Source organism: Haliotis rubra, unplaced genomic scaffold (genome assembly GCF_003918875.1).
Source record: "Haliotis rubra isolate DU_JTF1 unplaced genomic scaffold, ASM391887v1 Scf12, whole genome shotgun sequence".
NCBI classification, from domain to species: domain Eukaryota; kingdom Metazoa; phylum Mollusca; class Gastropoda; order Lepetellida; family Haliotidae; genus Haliotis; species Haliotis rubra.
This window is the reverse complement of record NW_025765114.1, coordinates 1,581,367-1,601,657: the sequence shown is the minus strand read 5'-3', so window position 1 is coordinate 1,601,657 and position 20,291 is coordinate 1,581,367. Positions and strand designations below refer to the sequence as shown.

At 41.4% G+C, this 20,291-nt stretch overlaps 2 protein-coding genes across 5 annotated transcripts in view; one reads left to right on the top strand and one right to left on the bottom strand.

Moving 5' to 3' along the window:
- Nucleotides 1–2,009, bottom strand: part of LOC124262239 — a 39,321-nt gene extending 37,312 nt beyond the window's left edge. The window contains 1 exon segment of the mRNA XM_046696724.1: nucleotides 1,713–2,009. The gene's annotated coding sequence lies outside the window, so the exon portion shown is untranslated.
- A 713-nt stretch (nucleotides 2,010–2,722) lies between these two features.
- Nucleotides 2,723–18,367, top strand: LOC124262218 (D-aspartate oxidase-like). Of its 4 annotated transcripts, none has more exons than XM_046696706.1 (12): nucleotides 2,723–2,981; nucleotides 3,228–3,327; nucleotides 6,915–7,127; nucleotides 9,225–9,336; nucleotides 9,451–9,530; nucleotides 9,724–9,789; nucleotides 13,870–13,924; nucleotides 15,322–15,423; nucleotides 15,656–15,726; nucleotides 16,159–16,276; nucleotides 16,915–17,013; nucleotides 17,385–18,367. In XM_046696706.1, exons 3-12 carry the CDS (start codon nucleotides 6,931–6,933, stop codon nucleotides 17,499–17,501), a joined length of 1,017 nt encoding a protein of 338 aa, XP_046552662.1. In that variant the 5' UTR covers nucleotides 2,723–2,981; nucleotides 3,228–3,327; nucleotides 6,915–6,930; the 3' UTR covers nucleotides 17,502–18,367. The 4 variants fall into 4 exon arrangements, with proteins under 4 accessions (XP_046552662.1, XP_046552654.1, XP_046552670.1 ...); XM_046696698.1 differs by having other exon boundaries at nucleotides 3,224–3,327; XM_046696714.1 differs by lacking the exon at nucleotides 3,228–3,327 and having other exon boundaries at nucleotides 2,723–2,967.
- Nucleotides 18,368–20,291: the final 1,924 nt, after the last annotated feature.

Below are 20,291 nucleotides of genomic sequence, written 5' to 3'. Positions count from 1 at the left end.
TCGACAGAAGAAGAGAAAGGAATGCTGCTTCTCGATGATTTTGAAAGGTGTGTGACTAATGCAAAAGCTGGAGGACACGACATTCCTCTGTCTACAGAACACAGAACTTTGAAGAATATTCAGTCAGGAGTTGGGACTGAGCACAAGACATGGGCAAGGAGGCCAAGGAAGTTCAGTACTACGGATTGCCGGCGACTTAGTTAGATTGTGGGTAGGGAAAATTGAAAGGCGTTGAGAATATCAGAAATGAGATGACTAATAGAAGAGGTCCTCAGGTATATAATGAAACCCTTAGACAAGAATTACAAAGACTTAATTGGGTGAAAAAGCGCGGAATTCCCTCACCATTGCTGAAAGATGCACAAAATGAGAGACGTTTAAACTGGTGTAGGGCTTACGAAGACCAAAATTGGGATAATGTTCTCTTTTCTGATGAAAGTTGTGTCTGGCTTTTCCCGAACTGTGTAAAAGAGTGTACAAAATATACCGTGAAACCTATCTACCAACGCCGAAACCATATACACGTAGCCCAAAATTTCACATGTGGGGTGGGATATCATCCCGTGGAGTGATGCCGTTGAGTATTTTCACTAGAATTTTGAGGTAGGACCGATACGTTGACATCTTCAATGATCACCTCCTTCCAATGGCCCGAACACTGAATGAAGATAATTGGATTTTCCAGCATGATAACGACCCAAACACACTGCGGGTTACACAAAACAGCGGTTGTGGGACGAAAATGTTCAAGTTTTAGACAGGCCCAGCTACAGCCCAGATCTTATCCCTATTGAGAATGTGTTGGGACTAATGAAGGACAAAATAAACCAAAAAGGACTTAGAAATATTGAAGATATGAAGAAAGAAGTGGTCGAATTTTGGGATACGCTGTCACATGATTTCCTACAAACTTTGATCGGTAGTGTACTTATAGGCGTATTCTGTCCTGTAACTATTGCAGGGCAAGGACGTCTCACAAGTACTGAAAAGACACTTCGACTGTAAGAATCATATCTCAACATATTCATTTAAGTAAAACTTCTATAGTTTATATACACGTATTAGATATTTGCCGAACACCTTTCTCGATAATTTCTGGGAATACTAGATTTAATGAGGGACGGGGCAGATGCCCATGAATGAATGTTTTCTAACCGATTTAAACAATGGATTGAATAAGAAATAGTCATATCCTAAGACGGCAGTTTATTTTGGGAAAACATGTTCTGTAAAATTGTTTATGCAGTCACGTTTCAGTTTCACTGAACGGACAGTACTCTTGGCGCCGCTCTGACAACTCTGTGTAGCATCTAGCCCATATACATCCATGGAGTATGGGCTGCAGATACTCGAGCTGGTTGCCTAGCAACGACCTGAGCAGGTTCACTTCATTCCATATACTAGTATGTGAAGATACGTTTTTGTTCTCATAGAATAGGAACCAGCTGGTGTAACTTTTAAGGGCGGAACAGACGGTTCATGTGAAAACGGAAATGATGAGGTATCAGTGATTATTGTAACACGTTATGTTTTATCCTCAGATCGTATGCTGCACACTGCCATTAGAACCCCGAAATCATCGCTTTAGAAAGTAGCACCCTAGCGAAACATTTACACCTTGCTATTTGATGACTACATCGACTCGTTTGAAGGAGCTTGAAATGAGAATTTGTACGACACATTATTACTGATAATAATTAAGATACCCTTACCGAATGATGCTTGAAGTATCTGGTACATGGCTGACTGCCCGATGTGAGGAACGATCTGCTGATATACGTGTAGGGCGATTTTCCCCTTTTCAGTCATCCGAGGACAATAACACCATGATCCACACATTCACGCTTGACCTAGGTCAATAAGTCCAGGCAATATTATACCGTGGACGTATTGATCTCGTCTAAAGGTGAATGACCACCTACATCCGGACGAACAGGTTGGCCTCCATCAGGTGTACAGATGGTCCGTCTGTCGTTCTTTACTCATAATTAAACCCAGCACAAGTACAGCGATGTTGAAGGAATATAAGACTCTATGGTAATGTGGCCCACCTTTAACTTCGTGATTTCCACGTCCCACCGTCCACAATGGCTGGTGTTGAGGCAGACCCAGTGACTGGCTGTTATTGTGTAGTTCACATGTATTTCAAATCACGCACTGGCAATTTCATATGCATATATCAGTTATCTCTACTGCTATCATTTTCAATAACTGTTAAACTATAACTGACACATGGCCATTAACTATATATTATCAACTGTTGCGTATCTTTAGTGTTACTGAACGTAGCACGCGTAGTTCACACTTTTAATACATTTCCCCCATAACATATATACATGTTTATATTGCCCAACGATATACGCATGGTTATATACTGGTACTTACACATGCTTGTATTTCCCATGGGCGTATATTGGTAATAACACGTGATTGTATTTCCCCCGTGTGTGAACGGGTAATAACGAATCATTGTATTTCATATGGGCGTATACTGGTAATAATACATGATTGTATTTCCCCTATGTGTATACTGGTAATAACACATATGATTGTATTTCCCATGGGCGTATACTGGCAATGACACATGATTGTATTTCCCATGGGCATATACTGGTAATAACACATGATTGTATATATATACATACTCGTTTGCCACTTAATATTTTTCAAACCATGCCGATATTGATTTCCTCTCCGATCTAACCCCAGTTGCCTCCCTTGCTAAACGCCACAAGGAAATGAAAGCTTCACTGCAATCCGTTTCTGTATCAACCAGTCACAAACGTTGACATAGGCAACGCGTGTGTGTCGTAGTTGTAAACTATATACATAAAGCCATATGAAGATCTGGTGTTCGCTCCATCATGAAATATGACATTGGTTAAAGATACCTCATTTCTTACAGGAACAGTTCCACTAACGGCCCAGTGTCTGTGAGAATGTCCGATGTGATAGTGGAGTTACTCTGTATGTAGATACAGGTAGGTGATGGATGATTGGAGTCGTCATATAATGCATCTATATGTGTTCTTAATGTTGCATGTTGTACCTCTAAGACACTGTGATGAGAGTTTTTGTTACCACTGGTTATCTATTCCAGTTATCTCCCTTTGCTGATTTTCCCTTATGAGTGTTGATTGCTAATATTGCATAATCATTAATTAATGTGTCCGCTCCATGATAATAAAACCGTACTAAACTGAATTCTAAAAGTATTTCTAAGACAGCCGACCTTTCAAAGCAGAAACATGAAGTAGGTCATGCAGTCAGCTGGCATTTACCCGTGATATGACGACACTCGCCGGCACGGTGTCAGGAGGACCACACGTATGTACTGAGGCACTTGATTCACCCACCTAGCTACCACCTCTCTCCCAACTTAGATACGAACATTAGTCGGAAGAAATATGACATTAGACACTGTTTGGAAAAATCTATGTCTGTTGTGGATTATATTTTCATGTCATATGCCGTAACACACTGCTTTGTAAAATTTAATGATTTTTTTACTGAAGTATGTATGAGTGATTAGTTAGTTAGTATGTGTGTGTGTGTGCGTGAGTGTGTGTGAGGGCGCGCGTATGTGTGTGTGTGTGTGTGAGAGAGAGAGAGCGAGCGAGAGAGAAAGAGAGTATGTTTGTGGATGTGGGCTGGTGGAGTTAAGTCAATATATAGGTGACTAGGCCACCACCGGATGATGTAGGTCAACCGTTGTGTACAGACAAACAAGTCAATTCAAGTAACGTCAGCCAGGGGTCTCCGTGGATATATATGTTTCACCAACATGAAATGCTCTGTCATGTAACATTTACATCTGCCATGGGACAGTAGATTTTAGGAATCGTCATGTGAGTGGGATGACGTTTTTCCTCCCGCAAACTACTTTTCCTAACTACGTGGCTGAATTTTGAAATTTAATTGGTTCACGTGATCTTGATAAAATTCAAGTTGGAGAAGGATTCCATTCTAACCAGCCAACAAGAAAACAGGCAGCGCATGGCTTTGTGAGCAGGAGAATAAACCCCTTATAACCCGCCTCGATGCAAAATGACACAATTTGTTTACAAGTCAATGAATGTTTTTGGCACAAGACGACATAATCACAGCTCAATGAAACAACTGGGATCCCTGAATGATCACATAGTTTTAATGCATCACCAGGTTTCTAGGTTTGTCATCACCAGCAGCATCTCAAACTGGCATCACTACAAGCTAACGTGCCGTCACATTATTGAAAATCTGTTCAATCAAACCTGGATAAACAGTTCGGTTACAACACACACATATTGGCAAAGCAAGGAAAGACAGATATTTCGCAATACAAGAAAGCAAGGATATAAACACATTTATAGCAATGCGAGAACGCAGCCAGGGACACATGTTGCAATACAAGAAAGCAAGGATCAACACATTTATAGCAATGCGAGAACGCAGCCAGGGACACATGTTGCAATACAAGAAAGCAAGGATATAAACACATTATAGCAATGCGAGAACGCAGCCAGGGACACACGTTGCAATACAAGAAAGCAAGGATATAAACACATTTATAGCAATGCGAGAACGCAGCCAGGGACACACGTTGCAATACAAGAAAGCAAGGATATAAACACATTTATAGCAATGCGAGAACTGAGCCAGGGACACACGTTGCAATGCAAGAAAGCAAGGATAAACACATTTATAGCAATGCGAGAACGCAGCCAGGGACACACGTTGCAATACAAGAAAGCAAGGATCTACACATTTATAGCAATGCGAGAACGCAGCCAGGGACACATGTTGCAATACAAGAAAGCAAGGATCTACACATTTGCAGCAATGCGAGAACGCAGCCAGGGACACATGTTGCAATACAAGAAAGCAAGGATCTACACATTTATAGCAATGCGAGAACGCAGCCAGGGACACACGTTGCAATACAAGGAAGCAAGGATATAAACACATTTAAAGCAATGCGAGAACGCAGCCAGGGACACCCGTTGCAATACAAGAAAGCAAGGATCTACACATGTATAGCAATGCGAGAACGCAGCCAGGGACACATGTTGCAATGCGAGAACAGCCAGGACACAACGCAGCCAGGGACACCCGTTGCAATACAAGAAAGCAAGGATCTACAAGAAAGCACATGTTGCAAAGGATCAACACATTTATAGCAATGCGAGAACGCAGCCAGGGACACATGTTGCAATACAAGAAAGCAAGGATCAACACATTTATAGCAATGCGAGAACGCAGCCAGGGACACACGTTGCAATACAAGAAAGCAAGGATCTACACATTTATAGCAATGCGAGAACGCAGCCAGGGACACGTGTTGCAATACAAGAAAGCAAGGATATAAACACATTTACAGCAATGCGAGAACTGAGCCAGGGACACATGTTGCAATACAAGAAAGCAAGGATCTACACATTTATAGCAATGCGAGAACGCAGCCAGGGACACATGTTGCAATACAAGAAAGCAAGGATATAAACACATTTATAGCAATGCGAGAACGCAGCCAGGGACACACGTTGCAATACAAAAAAGCAAGGATCAACACATTTATAGCAATGCGAGAACGCAGCCAGGGACACACGTTGCAATACAAGAAAGCAAGGACAGACATATATGTCGCAATATCAGAAAGCAAGGGCAGGCGCATATGTAGAAAAGCAAGAAAGCAGAAACAGACACATTTAGCAATAGAAGAAAGTAAGGATGGACACATGTAGAAATAAAAGAAGGTAAGGAGGGACAAATGTTGCAATACAAGAAGGTAAGGATGGACACATGTAAAAATACAAGAAAGTAAGAATGGACACATGTAGAAATACAAGAAAGTAAGGATGGACACATTTAGCAATAGAAGAAAGTAAGGATGGACACCTGTAGAAATACAAGAGAGTAAGGATGGACACATGTAGAAATGCAAGAACGTAAGGATGGACACATGTAGAAATGCAAGAACGTAAGGATGGACAAATGTAGTAATACAAGCAAGTAAGGATGGACACGTGTAGTAATCCAATAAAGTAAGGAGGACAAATGTAGTAATACAAGCAAGTAAGGATGGACACGTGTAGTAATCCAATAAAGTAAGGATGAACACATGTAGTAATACAAGAAAGTAAGGATGGACACGTGTAGTAATCTAATAAAGTAAGGATGGACACATGTAGCAATACAAGAACGTAAGGATGGACACGTGTAGTAATCCAATAAAGTAAGGATAAACACATGTAGTAATACAAGAAAGTAAGGATGAACACATGTAGAATTACAAGCAAGTAAGGATGGACACATGTAGTTATGGGACACGTAGTAATACAAGAAAGTAATGATGGACACATGTAGTAATACAAGAAAGTAAGGATGGACACATGTAGTAATACAAGAAAGTAAGAATTGACACATGTAGCAATAAAAGAAAGTAAGAATGGACACATGTAGTAATACAAGAAAGTAAGGATGGACACATGTAGTAATACAAGAAAGTAAGGATTGACACATGTACGTAGTAATACATGAAAGTAAGGATGGACACATGTAGTAATACAAGAAAATAAGGAGGGACACGTAGTAATACAAGAAAGTAAGGATGGACACATGTAGTAATACAAGAAAGTAAGGATGGTCACATGTAGCAATGCGAGAACCACTGACGCACACAAATGTATCGATACAAGAAAGTATAATGAACAAATGTTGCAACACAAAAACGCAAGGCCGGGGATATTTATCACAATACCAGACAGCAAGGACAGAGAATATAAGAACCATTGACGCACACATGTAGCAGTATAAGAAGCAAGGCAAGACACGTTAATGAAAGAAGCGCGCGTGTATGTATAATTATGATTATTACTGACAAGTGATATGGATAAAATAATATTTAATGACTTGATAATTTAATTCCCATACAGGTCTCCGGAAGCGTCCATGATGGTTCGTGTTTGCGTCGTAGGGGCGGGAATAGTTGGATTGTCCACTGCCATTAACATACAGAGATTGATTCCGGCTGTTCAGATCACTATCATAGCCAATAAGTTTGGTAATGATACAACCAGCGCCGGAGCTGGTGGCCTCTTCAGGCCCAACCTTGGTCACATCAAAGGCGTCCCTGTTGATACGTTGAAGTGAGTATAAGCTGTGTCTTATCACTTGGTCCTACTATCAGCTAATCACTCAAGGCAACATTGGGAGCAATGATATTCTGAATTTTGAGTTTTAATGTCCCTTTAGTATAAACAATATAGAGATATATAAAGACTTTTCAATGACCCATTTTAAATGCATACTCGAATATGTCTGAATGACCCTGTCTCACCAAACAGACGGGCTATTGTAACAGCTCTTTCTTTTTTGATTTGCTGCCTCCATGTGTTTGACCTGTAACATATACTCTCAGGGGCAAAAGAAACGATACCATATTATTGAGGCTAATTAATAAAAGATGACAAAAGATAAACAGAAAATCAATGTTGTAGGCAAATAGGCGAGGAGCATGGAAAATCAAATTCATTAATCGAGGTCAATAACTGTTTGAGATAATTGCAAAAACCCACATAATATTCCTGTATTCGATCACTTCAGTAAGATGAGATACGTCAATGTCTGTGACACAGAGACACTCCTGCGAGTCAATAGCGAGTGTGGTCACCACCGGCATCGATGTAGGCTCTAACACGACGTCGAACAGATGAGGTGAGACGTCTGATCAAATGAGGAGGTATCCTGTTTCACTCCTCCCTCAAAGCTTGGATAAGGGTTTGTCTGTTCACTGGGACCACCTGTCTGGCACGAATCTGTCTCTCAAGATGGTCCCACAAATGCTCAATGGTTGAAAGATCCGGAGTGCGTGATGGCCATGGCAGGACAAACAACGTTGTTGGCGTTGAGAAAGCCTTGAACACGTTGAGCTGTGTGACATGGGGCGTTGTCCTGTTGAAATACGGTTCTTGGATTCTGTTGTAGGAAGGGTAGAACAACTGGCCGAAGGACTTGGTCGATATAACGCTGCCCATTCACATTCCCATCGACACGACCAGATCTGTCTTTCTGTCACCACATATCCCTCCCCACACCATAACGCCACCACGGCTCAACCTCCTGCACGCAGCAACGTGCCGTCCGCTCTCCTCTGCGTCGATGCACTCGTGTCCTGCCGTCAGGTCTGTTCAGGAGGTATCTGCTCTCATCAGTAAACAAGATTCTGTCCCATTGTCTGCGCTGCCAACCTTAAACGATACGTGCCCATCTCACACGTCGACGTCGACGTCGATGTAGGCTCGGATACCATGCTGACGAAGTCTCCTGGACACCGTCCTTCGGCTGATACGATGACCCAGCGCAGTCGATGCTGATGATGTCACAGTGAGGAATCGCAGGGTACGCAAGTAACGGTCGTCAGCTGGGGTCGTAACCCGAGGTCTGCCATTCCTTGGCCTGTCCTGTGTCCTGCCTGTCTGTCTGTAACGGGTAATCAGCCTGGTTATTGTAAGTCGGCTACAACCGAAGATCCTGGGGACGTGATTGTGGATAGCGCCAAGCTGGATCATGCCAATTGCCCTTTCTCTCTCTTCTTGCGATAATCTCGGCCTGGTCGCAAATGTAATCGTAAAATGTGGATGTCCATAAACATTTTCACGTGCTTTTATACCGAATGTTTGTCACGTGTGTCATGTGTGCACTTGCACGAAACTATCGTGAATAAGTTCACTTTTCTGGGTTCTTGTTGAATGTTTCTAGCCATAAATACTCAAAGTCCAAACGCAAATTATCATTTTAAAAATCATTTCTTTTGCCCCGGAATGTATAAAGACAACCAATATGGTCATGTTAGGTGAGATATAGCTATGATATCTGTTTTCAACGTTTTAAGATAAAAGACATGTAGGTAGATACATGGATATTGATACTGACATGCCAGACGAGAGCTGCGAGAAATGAACATATATATATTCTTTTAGATTCACCACTATTCCTCATGATATGTTTTGTTTTGTAATTCCGTGTACAGTGAAGTTATTCACCCTCACCTATTTCCTTTGCAATTTATCTTACCAACAAGGAGGCACAGGATGCATATTCAAGGACATCAGAAAAAATCCTGAAAACATTACCCAGACCGGAAGTCAGACCTTGTGTCTAGCTTATGTAATGGACAAAGCACTTATTGTTGGACAAGTAGACTGGATGTCTGTAGTATAGACAACATTTTATTGCATTGACAGACGATGGTCAAAGATCTCTTGGAAACACTTCTCTAGTCTGGCTTTGTCTTCGGAGGCATCATCGTCTGGAAACAACGTCACCAATGGATTCGTGCTGCAGGATACGGAAGAGGTATGTTAATACGTTTGTGCAATATAGTCACTAAAAATGTCATGGAAACCTTTTAAAAAACTATATCAGCGCTTCAGCTTCACTCAGTATCGTTAATGATGTTTTCATTTCCAGCCTCAGTTTTTGAACGAGGTGATCTTCTCGTACCATAAGCTGTCCCGAGATGAACTTCAGCGTTTGAACTCGAATCAGAAGTAAGTATTTTGTCTTCCACAGGTAAACAGTTTCTTGCAATAAATTAAGTTAGACACATTGTTACAATCCGACCAAGGAGCACTGTAACACACATGAAAAGATGAAAATATTTTCATTCAATTTCAGTTATATTTTCAAAGTTAATTATTGCAAATCACTCCCTGATTGTACATGACTCAGTGTATATTTCAGACACGGGTATAACATCACAACTGTCGTGACGGAGCCCAAGAAGTACCTACCATGGCTTATGAAGAAGTGAGTGCAGTCAGACACAAGAATTTAGATAGGAACTGTTGCAGCAGGATATATACCTCTGCACCGAGTCCGTGTTAAAACAGGTCTCCAGCCATTTATGCTTGAAGCAGGCAACGATAATGGATATGAAACTTTGTATATTTATGGTTTGACGAGTGCACCAGATGGCCTGGGGCTTCGCACAGAATACCTGTCACAGTAAATCTGGTCCAGACTCGGTTATTTACAGACCGATGTCCTGCAAACACCAAACAAAGCAAACACAATGGACATCACTGTTATTTAGAAAGACCCCGTTCTTCCAGATTAAGGCAGTAACTGATCAACGACAAACGGGTGTGAACTAAAATCTACTGTAATATTCCCATCCACGTCTTGTTTCCAATCAGAGCAAGATGCAATGAGAATCTGCAATGGGAGTAAGAAGATGGTGTAAATAAGCCCACTAGAATAGGCGGTCTAAACGTTCGGAACTATCCGGTAACCCAAATAGAAAACATATATTCAAAGGCAGTAGTTATTGTGACATATAAAAACAAACAAACGGCGTTAAGCATGCAATGTTAATTGCATGGAAAGACAAATGTTTCAAGGTATGGTAACGATCAAACAGTGCACATGAGTCATAACACCAGGTTCAAAGCAAGTTCACACATCCAGTAGCGAGTGTGTCCACCTTGAGCATTATTGTCGGCCTTGCACCTTCGCCTCACTAAAGCCATTAAACGTCAATGGATGTCCTGGGTAAGATCCTTCGTATCCGAGTTCGTACAGTGTTGTTGGAAGATCCGGATGACATCGTTTACGTCGTAAACGTCTTACATGTCACAGTAGCTTTTGCCTCTGAAAATAGCAGGGAAGATGAAATATATGAATAAGAATAGCAGAAACGTATGTGAAGCATTAAGAAGTAAGATCAATCGTCACCTAAAATATTTTATACAAATTCTTTCTGGCCGCTAACTGACGGCAGCATGATAACGAGGTATTAGAAGACCAAGGTGGACCTCATTATGAAGGCCAATATACAGTACAACCAGAAATTATTGAGAATTTAAAGATTGTAATTTTTAAATGTTTTTCACTCATTACTCACGTATTAAATGTAAATATTAGCAGAACATAACTCCAGATTCAAAGACAGGTGAACAGTTAGTATTTTGTCAAGTCACCATGGGCAGCAATGCAGGCTTCAATGCGGCGGGGCATACTACTGATCAAAGAAGTTAGAAAGTCGTGGTCCATGCTGTCCCAATATCGGACCACCTCTTCTTTCATTTCAGCAATATTTGTCAGATTTATCTTATTGACACTTTCCTTCATAAGTCTCCAAACATTTTCTATTGGATTTAGGTCAGGGCTATAGCTTGGCCAATCTAATAATGTCATATTTGGGGTCCGAAACCAGGCCTGTGAATGCTTTGAACGATGTTTTGGGTCGTCGTCCTGCTGGAAAATCAAAACATTTCCATAGAACACGTGAGCAGATGGAAGTAAATGTCCCTCGAAAATATCTGTGTACCGCTCACTGTTCATATTCCCTTCAAATACACAGAGGGGCGTTGCCCCTAACACAGATATGCCACCCCACACGTTAATTTTCGGACTGTACTTTGGGCGCTGATACAAAGGTTTTTCAGTTTGTTTGGTCCAGAATTTCAGTGTATTAGGAAACAGCCACAAAGAACTTTCATCTGAGAAAATCACATTGTCCCAGTTAAAATGTCTATGCTGTAAGCACCAGTTCAATCTTCGCTCCTTTTGTTCAGGTTTCATGATCGGTTATGGAATTCCTCGACTTTTCTGCCAACCCATTGCATGCAGCTCAGTTCTAATTGTCTCCTTACAGACAGCCACAGTTCCTCTATCAATCATATCAAGCCTTAAGTTTTCTAAACTCCTTCGTTTGTTTTTTAGAAACAAGAATACCAAGCCGCCGACTGTCACCGACTGTCAATTTTCTGGGCCTACCTGCGCCTCCCTGGTGCTCAATGCCATATCCATTTGCACTATTTTTCAAAACACGATAAACAGTGGACAAAGGGATGCCTGTTCTGTTGAAATCACTTTAGCTGATTTGATGTCCTTGTTATAAAACTCTAAAATCAAATTCCTCTTCTCTTAATCATCCATACTGAGGATCACTGAAAATGTCGTCTGCTAGCAAGTAAACAAAGGGGAATAACTCTTCACAAACTAATGAAAAAATATTAACGGAGTTGTCTCTCTTGAATGAAACCAAGCACTTGATAGCTGGTCAAGGTTGTTTATACTAGAAATCCAATTAAACATATTCCTAAAATTCTCAATAATTGCTGAGAAGGGGACCCTTCTGATCCAATTTTATATTGCAATTCCCAGTTGCCTTGGTAAACTCTGCTCTTCAGAAATACCTTCATGATTTTATTATCTGTTGTGTCATGTGGGCTACACCAACCTAGGTAAGAATTTTCAAAACAACAGGCGACTTGTTTTCTCTGTGAAGATGTTCTGCTTACATCAATAATAACTTGTATAAATATACCATAACACTACTAGATTTTACTGTTTCAGTCACATTCATTCTAATGTACTGAGGGACACGAAAATCTCGCTGTGTTTGAAACATGTTCATTTAAAGTTCCTTAACATATCTAGGTGTTGTTATGAGGCCCTAAAACCCCAGCTTTAAAATATTGTTTGGGCATAAGACTGTTCCCAATCTTCGCCTCCCACAATTTCTGATACGTTATATGAACTATGTACTGCTGAGACTAATAGTAATCCACACAGTTTACAGTGGTTAATTTGTATGGACAAAATATTAAATTTGCAGCCTCATTGACGCCAGGTTTATACTTTGGCACACCCCAACTGCGGAGTGAACGTTGAAATGTCATCCTTATCAATCGCGAAAGAGTTCTATAATAAACGGCTCGTAAGATCATTACCATCAACACTTTCATGCCAAAATTCGAAAAACATCTTTGGCCGGAAACAATTTTATACCGTTTCACAAAATTTACCACAAGTATTTTGCAAACCATGAAGCAGTAGCCTTGTACCACCATTTTGATGTCTGTGTCGTTTGTAGAATCAGGTAAACCAGCTTGTGAGTCTTGTACCACAGTGAGAGGTTTTAGAGACTATGAATTGACAGAGTAGATAAATAAGTAAATCGTCCAAAGATCCAGACGGGTGCGTCCAGAAAAAGGTGATGTCCTGTATTTCTGAAGACAAAATACCTGCATTGCTACAGTTCCTTGTGTATGAAGACCTGAGACATGAATTATCTCCAGAAGTTGCACAAGTCGGGAATTTGTAATAATCATGTATAATGATTCAACAATATAGAACAAGTTTTTATGGATAACAACTTCTTTATTTCGTGAGTGCGACGTTTCGATACAGATTCTTGTACCGTTGTCAAGCAAGAGCGATACATGAAGTGTAGGAGCTGCATATATATACTGTATATAACAATGTAACAACATTATAGACAAAGGAAACAACATAATTGCCATGATTGGCTAAGCAGTAAACTGATGATGCCAGTGAGTACACAAAGGATAGTGAATGGAAGCCAGAGATGTAGTTACAATGAGATGTTTATACAATAGATTGGGCTTGGTGGAGGAGTGGATCATAAGCTGATTCAACTATTAGATGTGTCAAAACCTGATTCAATATTCTTCACAGACGTAGGCATAAGTATATCTGTTGCATAAGTAACACCGATTACTTAGTTAAATGTATGATATCCTTATTGACATGCATGTAGCATTTAACGCTGAACAACTCTAACTGGGGGTCATTATAGTAGTTGATACATATAATATCCCTGCTGTTTAGTACAAATCTTCACGCCTGACTGTGTATGAAAGGGTCCATCGTCAAACCGTGCAGGTATCAGGATGGGGTGTATGCCAAAGCAAGAGGTGTATTGTTCGCAGTTACTGATGGCAGTGCAAGACGTATAGCGTGGTTTAGAACCCTTGTATGATGATATTTAGGTATACTGTATGTTATAACGTTAGGAAATCACATTGATGTAGCTGGATCATACTTGCAACTGTCCAGTTCAGAGTACTTTTGTTTCAGATATAAAGAAAACGGCGGGCAGGTGGTATTTAGAACATTGACGTCTTTGGAAGAGGTGAGATATCAGAGAAGATGTGATATATTTATTCCTTCATGTAAATTGTACATATGGACACTATTGTATCTCATTTCTTTGTAAACAGTAGGGGAGTCATGTATAGAAGCAGTTCAGCGTCTTTCTTAACATACACGTGTTGATGTCCATACAGAACTGACTCCGACATGTTCCTAGTACGATACAGTTCCATACAGACTCGGTCATACTGAACTGCTTCAATGTTTCAGTGGTGTGGTATGCAATATATGTGTAGTATTCAACTGCTTCAATGTTTCAGTTGTGTGGCATGCAATATATGTGTAGTATTCAACTGCCTCAATGTTTCAGTTGTGCGGTATGCAATATATGTGTAGTATTCAACTGCTTCAATGTTTCAGTTGTGCGTTATGCAATATATGTGTAGTATTCAACTGCTTCAATGTTTCAGTTGTGCGGTATGCAATATATGTGTAGTATTCAACTGTTTCAATGTTTCAGTTGTGTGGTATGCAATATATGTGTAGTATTCAACTGTTTCAATGTTTCAGTTGTGCGGTATGCAATGTATGTGTAGTATTCAACTGTTTCAATGTTTCAGTTGTGCGGTATGCAATATATGTGTAGTATTCAACTGCTTCAATGTTTCAGTTGCAGTGAAGTATTGCGGTATGCAATATATGTGTAGTATTCAACTGCTTCAATGTTTCAGTTGTGCGGTATGCAATATATGTGTAGTATTCAACTGTTTCAATGTTTCAGTTGTGCGGTATGCAATATATGTGTAGTATTCAACTGCTTCAATGTTTCAGTTGTGCGGCATGTGTGTGAGTATTCAACTGTTTCAATGTTGCAGTTAGTGTGGCGGGCAATATATATGTGTAGTATTCAATTTCAATGTGTAGTATTCAACTGTTTCAATGTTTCAGTTGTGTGGTATGCAATATATGTGTAGTATTCAACTGCTTCAATGTTTCAGTTGTGCGGTATGCAATATATGTGTAGTATTCAACTGTTTCAATGTTTCAGTTGTGCGGTATGCAATATATGTGTAGTATTCAACTGTTTCAATGTTTCAGTTGTGCGGTATGCAATATATGTATTCAACTTTCAATGTTTCAGTTGTGCGGTATGCAATATATGTGTAGTATTCAATTCAACTGCTTCAGCAGCGGTATGCAATGTATGTGCAGTATTCAACTGTTTCAATGTTTGTGCAATGTAATGTGTATTCAACTGTTTCAATATGCAATATATGTGTAGTATTCAACAGTTGTATGCAATATATGTGTAGTATTCAACTGCTTCAATGTTTCAGTTGTGCGGTATGCAATATATGTGTAGTATTCAACTGTTTCAATGTTTCAGTTGTGCGGTATGCAATATATGTGTAGTATTCAACTGCTTCAATGTTTCAGTTGTGTGGCCAGTACGAGGTAGTGGCCAACTGCTGCGGCCTGAACGCCAAGTACTTGATAGGTGACGAGTCAATTTATCCCATCAGAGGACAGCTTATCCGTGTAAGAAACCACTCGTTGGCTATCTAAGTATTATATGAATTGTCTGGTCTGCTTTACTTCAGAAATACTTCCACTTCTAGATTAACAGTATTGACTTATTGACTTCCATGTCCGCTAGATATAGCAGTACGGTGGCGTTACAACAATGGACTGTATGGAAGTTGCACTCATACGTCTGTGCCAGAACCTCCCTCTTACGGGAGATATAACCTAACTGTGGTGATATCTTCAGATGCGAGCTCCCTGGATACGTGGATTCTATTACATAGAGCATGATGGCTACAGCACATATGCAGTACCACAGTAAGTGCAGAAATACCACTGAACATACGCCTGTCATGTCTTACCCCTTGTAACAGTCCACTTTCCCTCTCTGTTTCCATGCTAGATGACCTTTCAGGAATGTACTTATTTGATTGTGTATGTGTTCCCAACCCCCTCAGTATACATCTGTGTGTGCGTGCGCACCCCGTTGTCTGCGTATTGTGCGCGGGTTCCTCCTTACGTAGGTATTGATATACGTGTGTGCGTATTCCTACACCTCCGGATGTTGATAGCCGTGTGTGCGTGTTCCTCCTTACCGAGATATTGATACACGAGTGTGCCTGTTCTTCCACCTCCAGATGTTGATATACATGTGTGCGTGTTCCTCCTTACCGAGATATTAATATACGTGTGGGTGTGTTCCTCCACCTCTAGGTATTGGTGATATACGAGTACGTGGATGTGTTCCAGCACTGACTACATGCTGCTTGGCGGGTGTCGACAGGAGGGGAATTACAGCGAGGAAATTGATCCAGCCCTGACGGAGGACATCCTTAGAAGGGGCAAGGCGAAGATACCTGGCCTTGAGGTACCAAGCTGACAGGCTGCATCACACCGTCTAACAATATCCCTTCCACCTGTCTTGTCTCCCAAACGTAAATGGATGTGGGTTCTGAACAGAAAATGCGCCTTTTTGGTGGCTAGTTAAAAAAAATATTGTCAAGCTGATAGTGAAGTGGTGGCTAGTAGAACATACCATCAAGCTGGTAGTGAAGTGGTGGCTAGTAGAACATACCATCAAGCTGGTAGTGAAGTGGTGGCTAGTAGAACATACCATCAAGCTGGTAGTGAAATGGTGGTTAGTAGAATATACCATCAAACTGGTAGTGAAGTGGTGGCTAGTAGAACATAACATCAAGCTGGTAGTGAAGTGGTGGCTAGTAGAACATACCATCAAGCTGGTAGTGAAGTAGTGGTTAGTAGAACATACCATCAAGCTGGTAGTGAAGTAGTGGTTAGTAGAACATACCATCAAGCTGGTAGTGAAGTAGTGGTTAGTAGAACATATATCTGATATTTGTGACTATTATGTCTTTGACTGAACGAAGAATGAGCTGAAAGTGGACCCTAAAAATCGCTGACATGTTAAGGCAGGTTTACAACCACGTTGATGACACGTGGTCTGAATCACCAGCTGTATCCAAGTTTTCTCAATTGTTCTTCAAGGGAGCCAAAGTAATCGACGAGTGGGCCGGTCTTCGCCCCACAAGGATTCCCATCAGGGTTGAGAAGGAGAACATGATGCTTGGCGGGAGGACGCTGAAGGTAAGAACGGGAGACAGTATTTCTCAGTAGTAAACATTGATGTACAGATCGACGCACACTGAAGCAGTTTATTGTTGTGATGGGAATGTGAGTAGATATCAACAGACCCTACAACAAACAAACTAATGTAAGCAACGTGTATCATTCATTCAATATTAACCGGCAGGTTACCCAAATAGGACTTACTCGCAAACCGACATACATGATGAGTAAGGTACACCATATTTGCAATCACCATTATATCAAGCGTGTGTATTCAGGAATAATTACTGTTATATACTTACAGGTGCGAACTCAATTTTAAAGAGTTTGAATGAAGTATAATATAATCAGGTAAATCCCACTGTACTATCTCTTATTGTGTGCAACAGGTGGTACACAACTACGGTCATGGTGCCAATGGCATCAGCTTGAGCTGGGCAACTGGCGTCGACGCCGCACAGATGGTGAAAGAGTTGGTCGACAGTTCATCTCTCTCCAAACTTTAACCAGCGTTGTGAGACCCGATCCACTTTCCGGACTAATGATATGTTGGCAGAACAAACTCCCGACATGCAATGTAACGATGCATTGTCTGATACAGCACGATTGTTCAATGTAACTATAAATCGTAAGAAACAACCCTCGACACGGATCATCATTATCAGTTTCACACCAATACTCCGGCGCTGTGTAATCGCGCGTATGCCCGACAGTATTGGTGATAGTCGCTACATGAATTCCTTTGTAACTGTTGTGCACGCTTCATTAAAGCTGGGGCAAGGATAATATAATTGGATACATATTGACATGATATTTGTATACACTGTACCTAGAAAGTTTGTACATTTTATGGATGACCCCATGTCATGATGTAATTATTATTTATAATGCGGGGTTTGGATTTCGAACTTCATATTTCCCAATTGTAATAGTTTAAAAAACACAAACCACCTGTGTATGTGTATATATGTTTTACTGGCAGTTGTTGGTGCACATTGAAACCATTATGCATTGTTAACTCATACCTTATTATCATGCCAGATATTGTTCTCGTTGGAACTGTAATAGTTTAACTCCCTACACACGAGGTGCATACAGTCACCTTATTCACATCAGCCTTGACAGCTGTATGGCGAAACTGTCTGGAAGGAAGCTTCTATTACTCTGACCCTATTGCATATATATTACGTATAATATCTTTTTCACTTTGATTATCATGATAAGTACTGGCTGTTGTAGTTTGTCTGTGGGTGGTCTCCTGCGTGATTTTGGTACCACCCTTCATATCTGGCCGATGTAATGGAAACAGTTGTATTTTCAGAAGGATATTTTCACTGGTTATTTTGATTCACTAGTAAAATGAGAAAAACTACCTTGTTTTGATGATTTTTGAAAAGAATACGCTGTACTACTGACGCTACGCCTACCTTAACGTGTACATACTGTTATTATTACGCTCCACCGACTGTACGCTACGAACTGCTGATGTTCCACCCACTTTACGCTCGTGCTACTGAAGCTCCACTACGACTGCTGATGCTCCACCCACTTTACGCTCTGAAGCTCCACCTACCGTACTGCTGATGCTCCACCCACTTTACGCTCGTGCTACTGAAGCTCCACCTACTGTAAACTCCGTACTGCTGATGCTCCACCCACTTTACGCTCGTGCTACTGAAGCTCCACCTACAGTAAAGCTCCTCCTGTGCGTGCTGATGCTCCACCGACTGTACACTCCGTACTGCTGATGCTCCACCCACTTTACGCTCGTGCTACTGAAGCTCCACCTACTGTAAACTCCGTGCTGAGATGCTCCACCCACTTTACGCTCGTGCTACTGAAGCTCCACCTACTGTAAACTCCGTGCTGAGATGCTCCACCCACTTTACGCTCGTGCTACCGAAGCTCCACCTACAGTAAACTCCGTGCTACTGATGCTCCACCGACTGTACACTCCGTGCTGCTGATGCTCCACCCACTTTACGCTCGTGCTACTGAAGCTCCACCTACTGTAAACTCCGTGCTGAGATGCTCCACACACTTTACGCTCGTGCTACTGAAGCTCCACCTACTGTAAACTCCGTGCTGAGTTGCTCCACCAACTGTACACTCCGTACTGCTGATGCTCCACCCACTTTACGCTCGTGCTACCGAAGCTCCACCTACAGTAAACTCCGTGCTGAGTTGCTCCACCGACTGTACACTCCGTACTGCTGATGCTCCACCCACTTTACGCTCGTGCTACTGAAGCTCCACCTACTGTAAACTCCGTGCTGAGATGCTCCACACACTTTACACTCCGTACTACTGATGCTCCACCCACTGTACACCCCTCCCTTTTGGGACTAAGTCCGAATCGAATCCACCTACAGTAAACTCCGTGCTGAGATGCTCCACCGACTGTACACTCCGTGCTGCTGATGCTCCACCCACTTTACGCTCGTGCTACTGAAGCTCCACCTACTGTAAACTCCGTGCTGAGATGCTCCACCCACTTTACGCTCGTGCTACTGAAGCTCCACCTACAGTAAACTCCGTGCTGAGTTGCTCCACCAACTGTACACTCCGTACTGCTGATGCTCCACCCACTTTACGCTCGTGCTACTGAAGCTCCACCTACTGTAAACTCCGTGCTGAGATGCTCCTACCACTTTACGCTCGTGCTACTGAAGCTCCACCTACTGTAAACTCCGTGCTGAGATGCTCCACCCACTTTACGCCCGTACTACTGATGCTCCACCCACTGTACACCCCTCCCTTTTGGGACTAAGTCCGAATCGTTTCCATGGAAACCGGGCAAAATAAAAATGCCAAAAATCTGCAAATAGCAAAAGGCACAACTTAAGGTTCAGTTTGATATATCTACCAATTTTTGTTGAAAAATATTTAACGGTTTTGAGTTATGCTCTGGAAACAAAATGATTACGGACGGACGGACGGACAGACGGACCAGGCGTTGACTATATCCCCCGCTTTACATGCCAGGGGGATAAAGCACATGACATAAGCTCAACGTGGCATGTCAAGGTGAGATGAAAAATAATAAAGGACAATTATTTGAGAATATATTTTAATGAAAAATAGCTGTAAAAGGATTTCAATGGAAGATGAACACATTCTGTGAGATGTCATGTATAGATTCTGGAGGGGCAACACTATGAACCTAGATGTAGATGTTGAAGCAGCTTGTCTGGCTTCTGGTTATGTAGAGATGAATAAGTTACAAAGTCAGGATGCCACTACACTGTAAACAGGGAACACAAGCACAACAGAAATGTCCATGCTCTATTGTAGTG

Coding starts and splice junctions, on each gene's coding strand:
- LOC124262218 (XM_046696714.1), top strand. CDS start 6,931: ATGATGGTTCGTGTTTGCGTCGTAGGGGCGGGAATAGTTGGATTGTCC. Junction 15,424..15,655: donor TCAGAGGACAGCTTATCCGT/GTAAGAAACCAC, acceptor TGATATCTTCAG/ATGCGAGCTCCCTGGATACG. Junction 16,277..16,914: donor CGAAGATACCTGGCCTTGAG/GTACCAAGCTGA, acceptor TTGTTCTTCAAG/GGAGCCAAAGTAATCGACGA.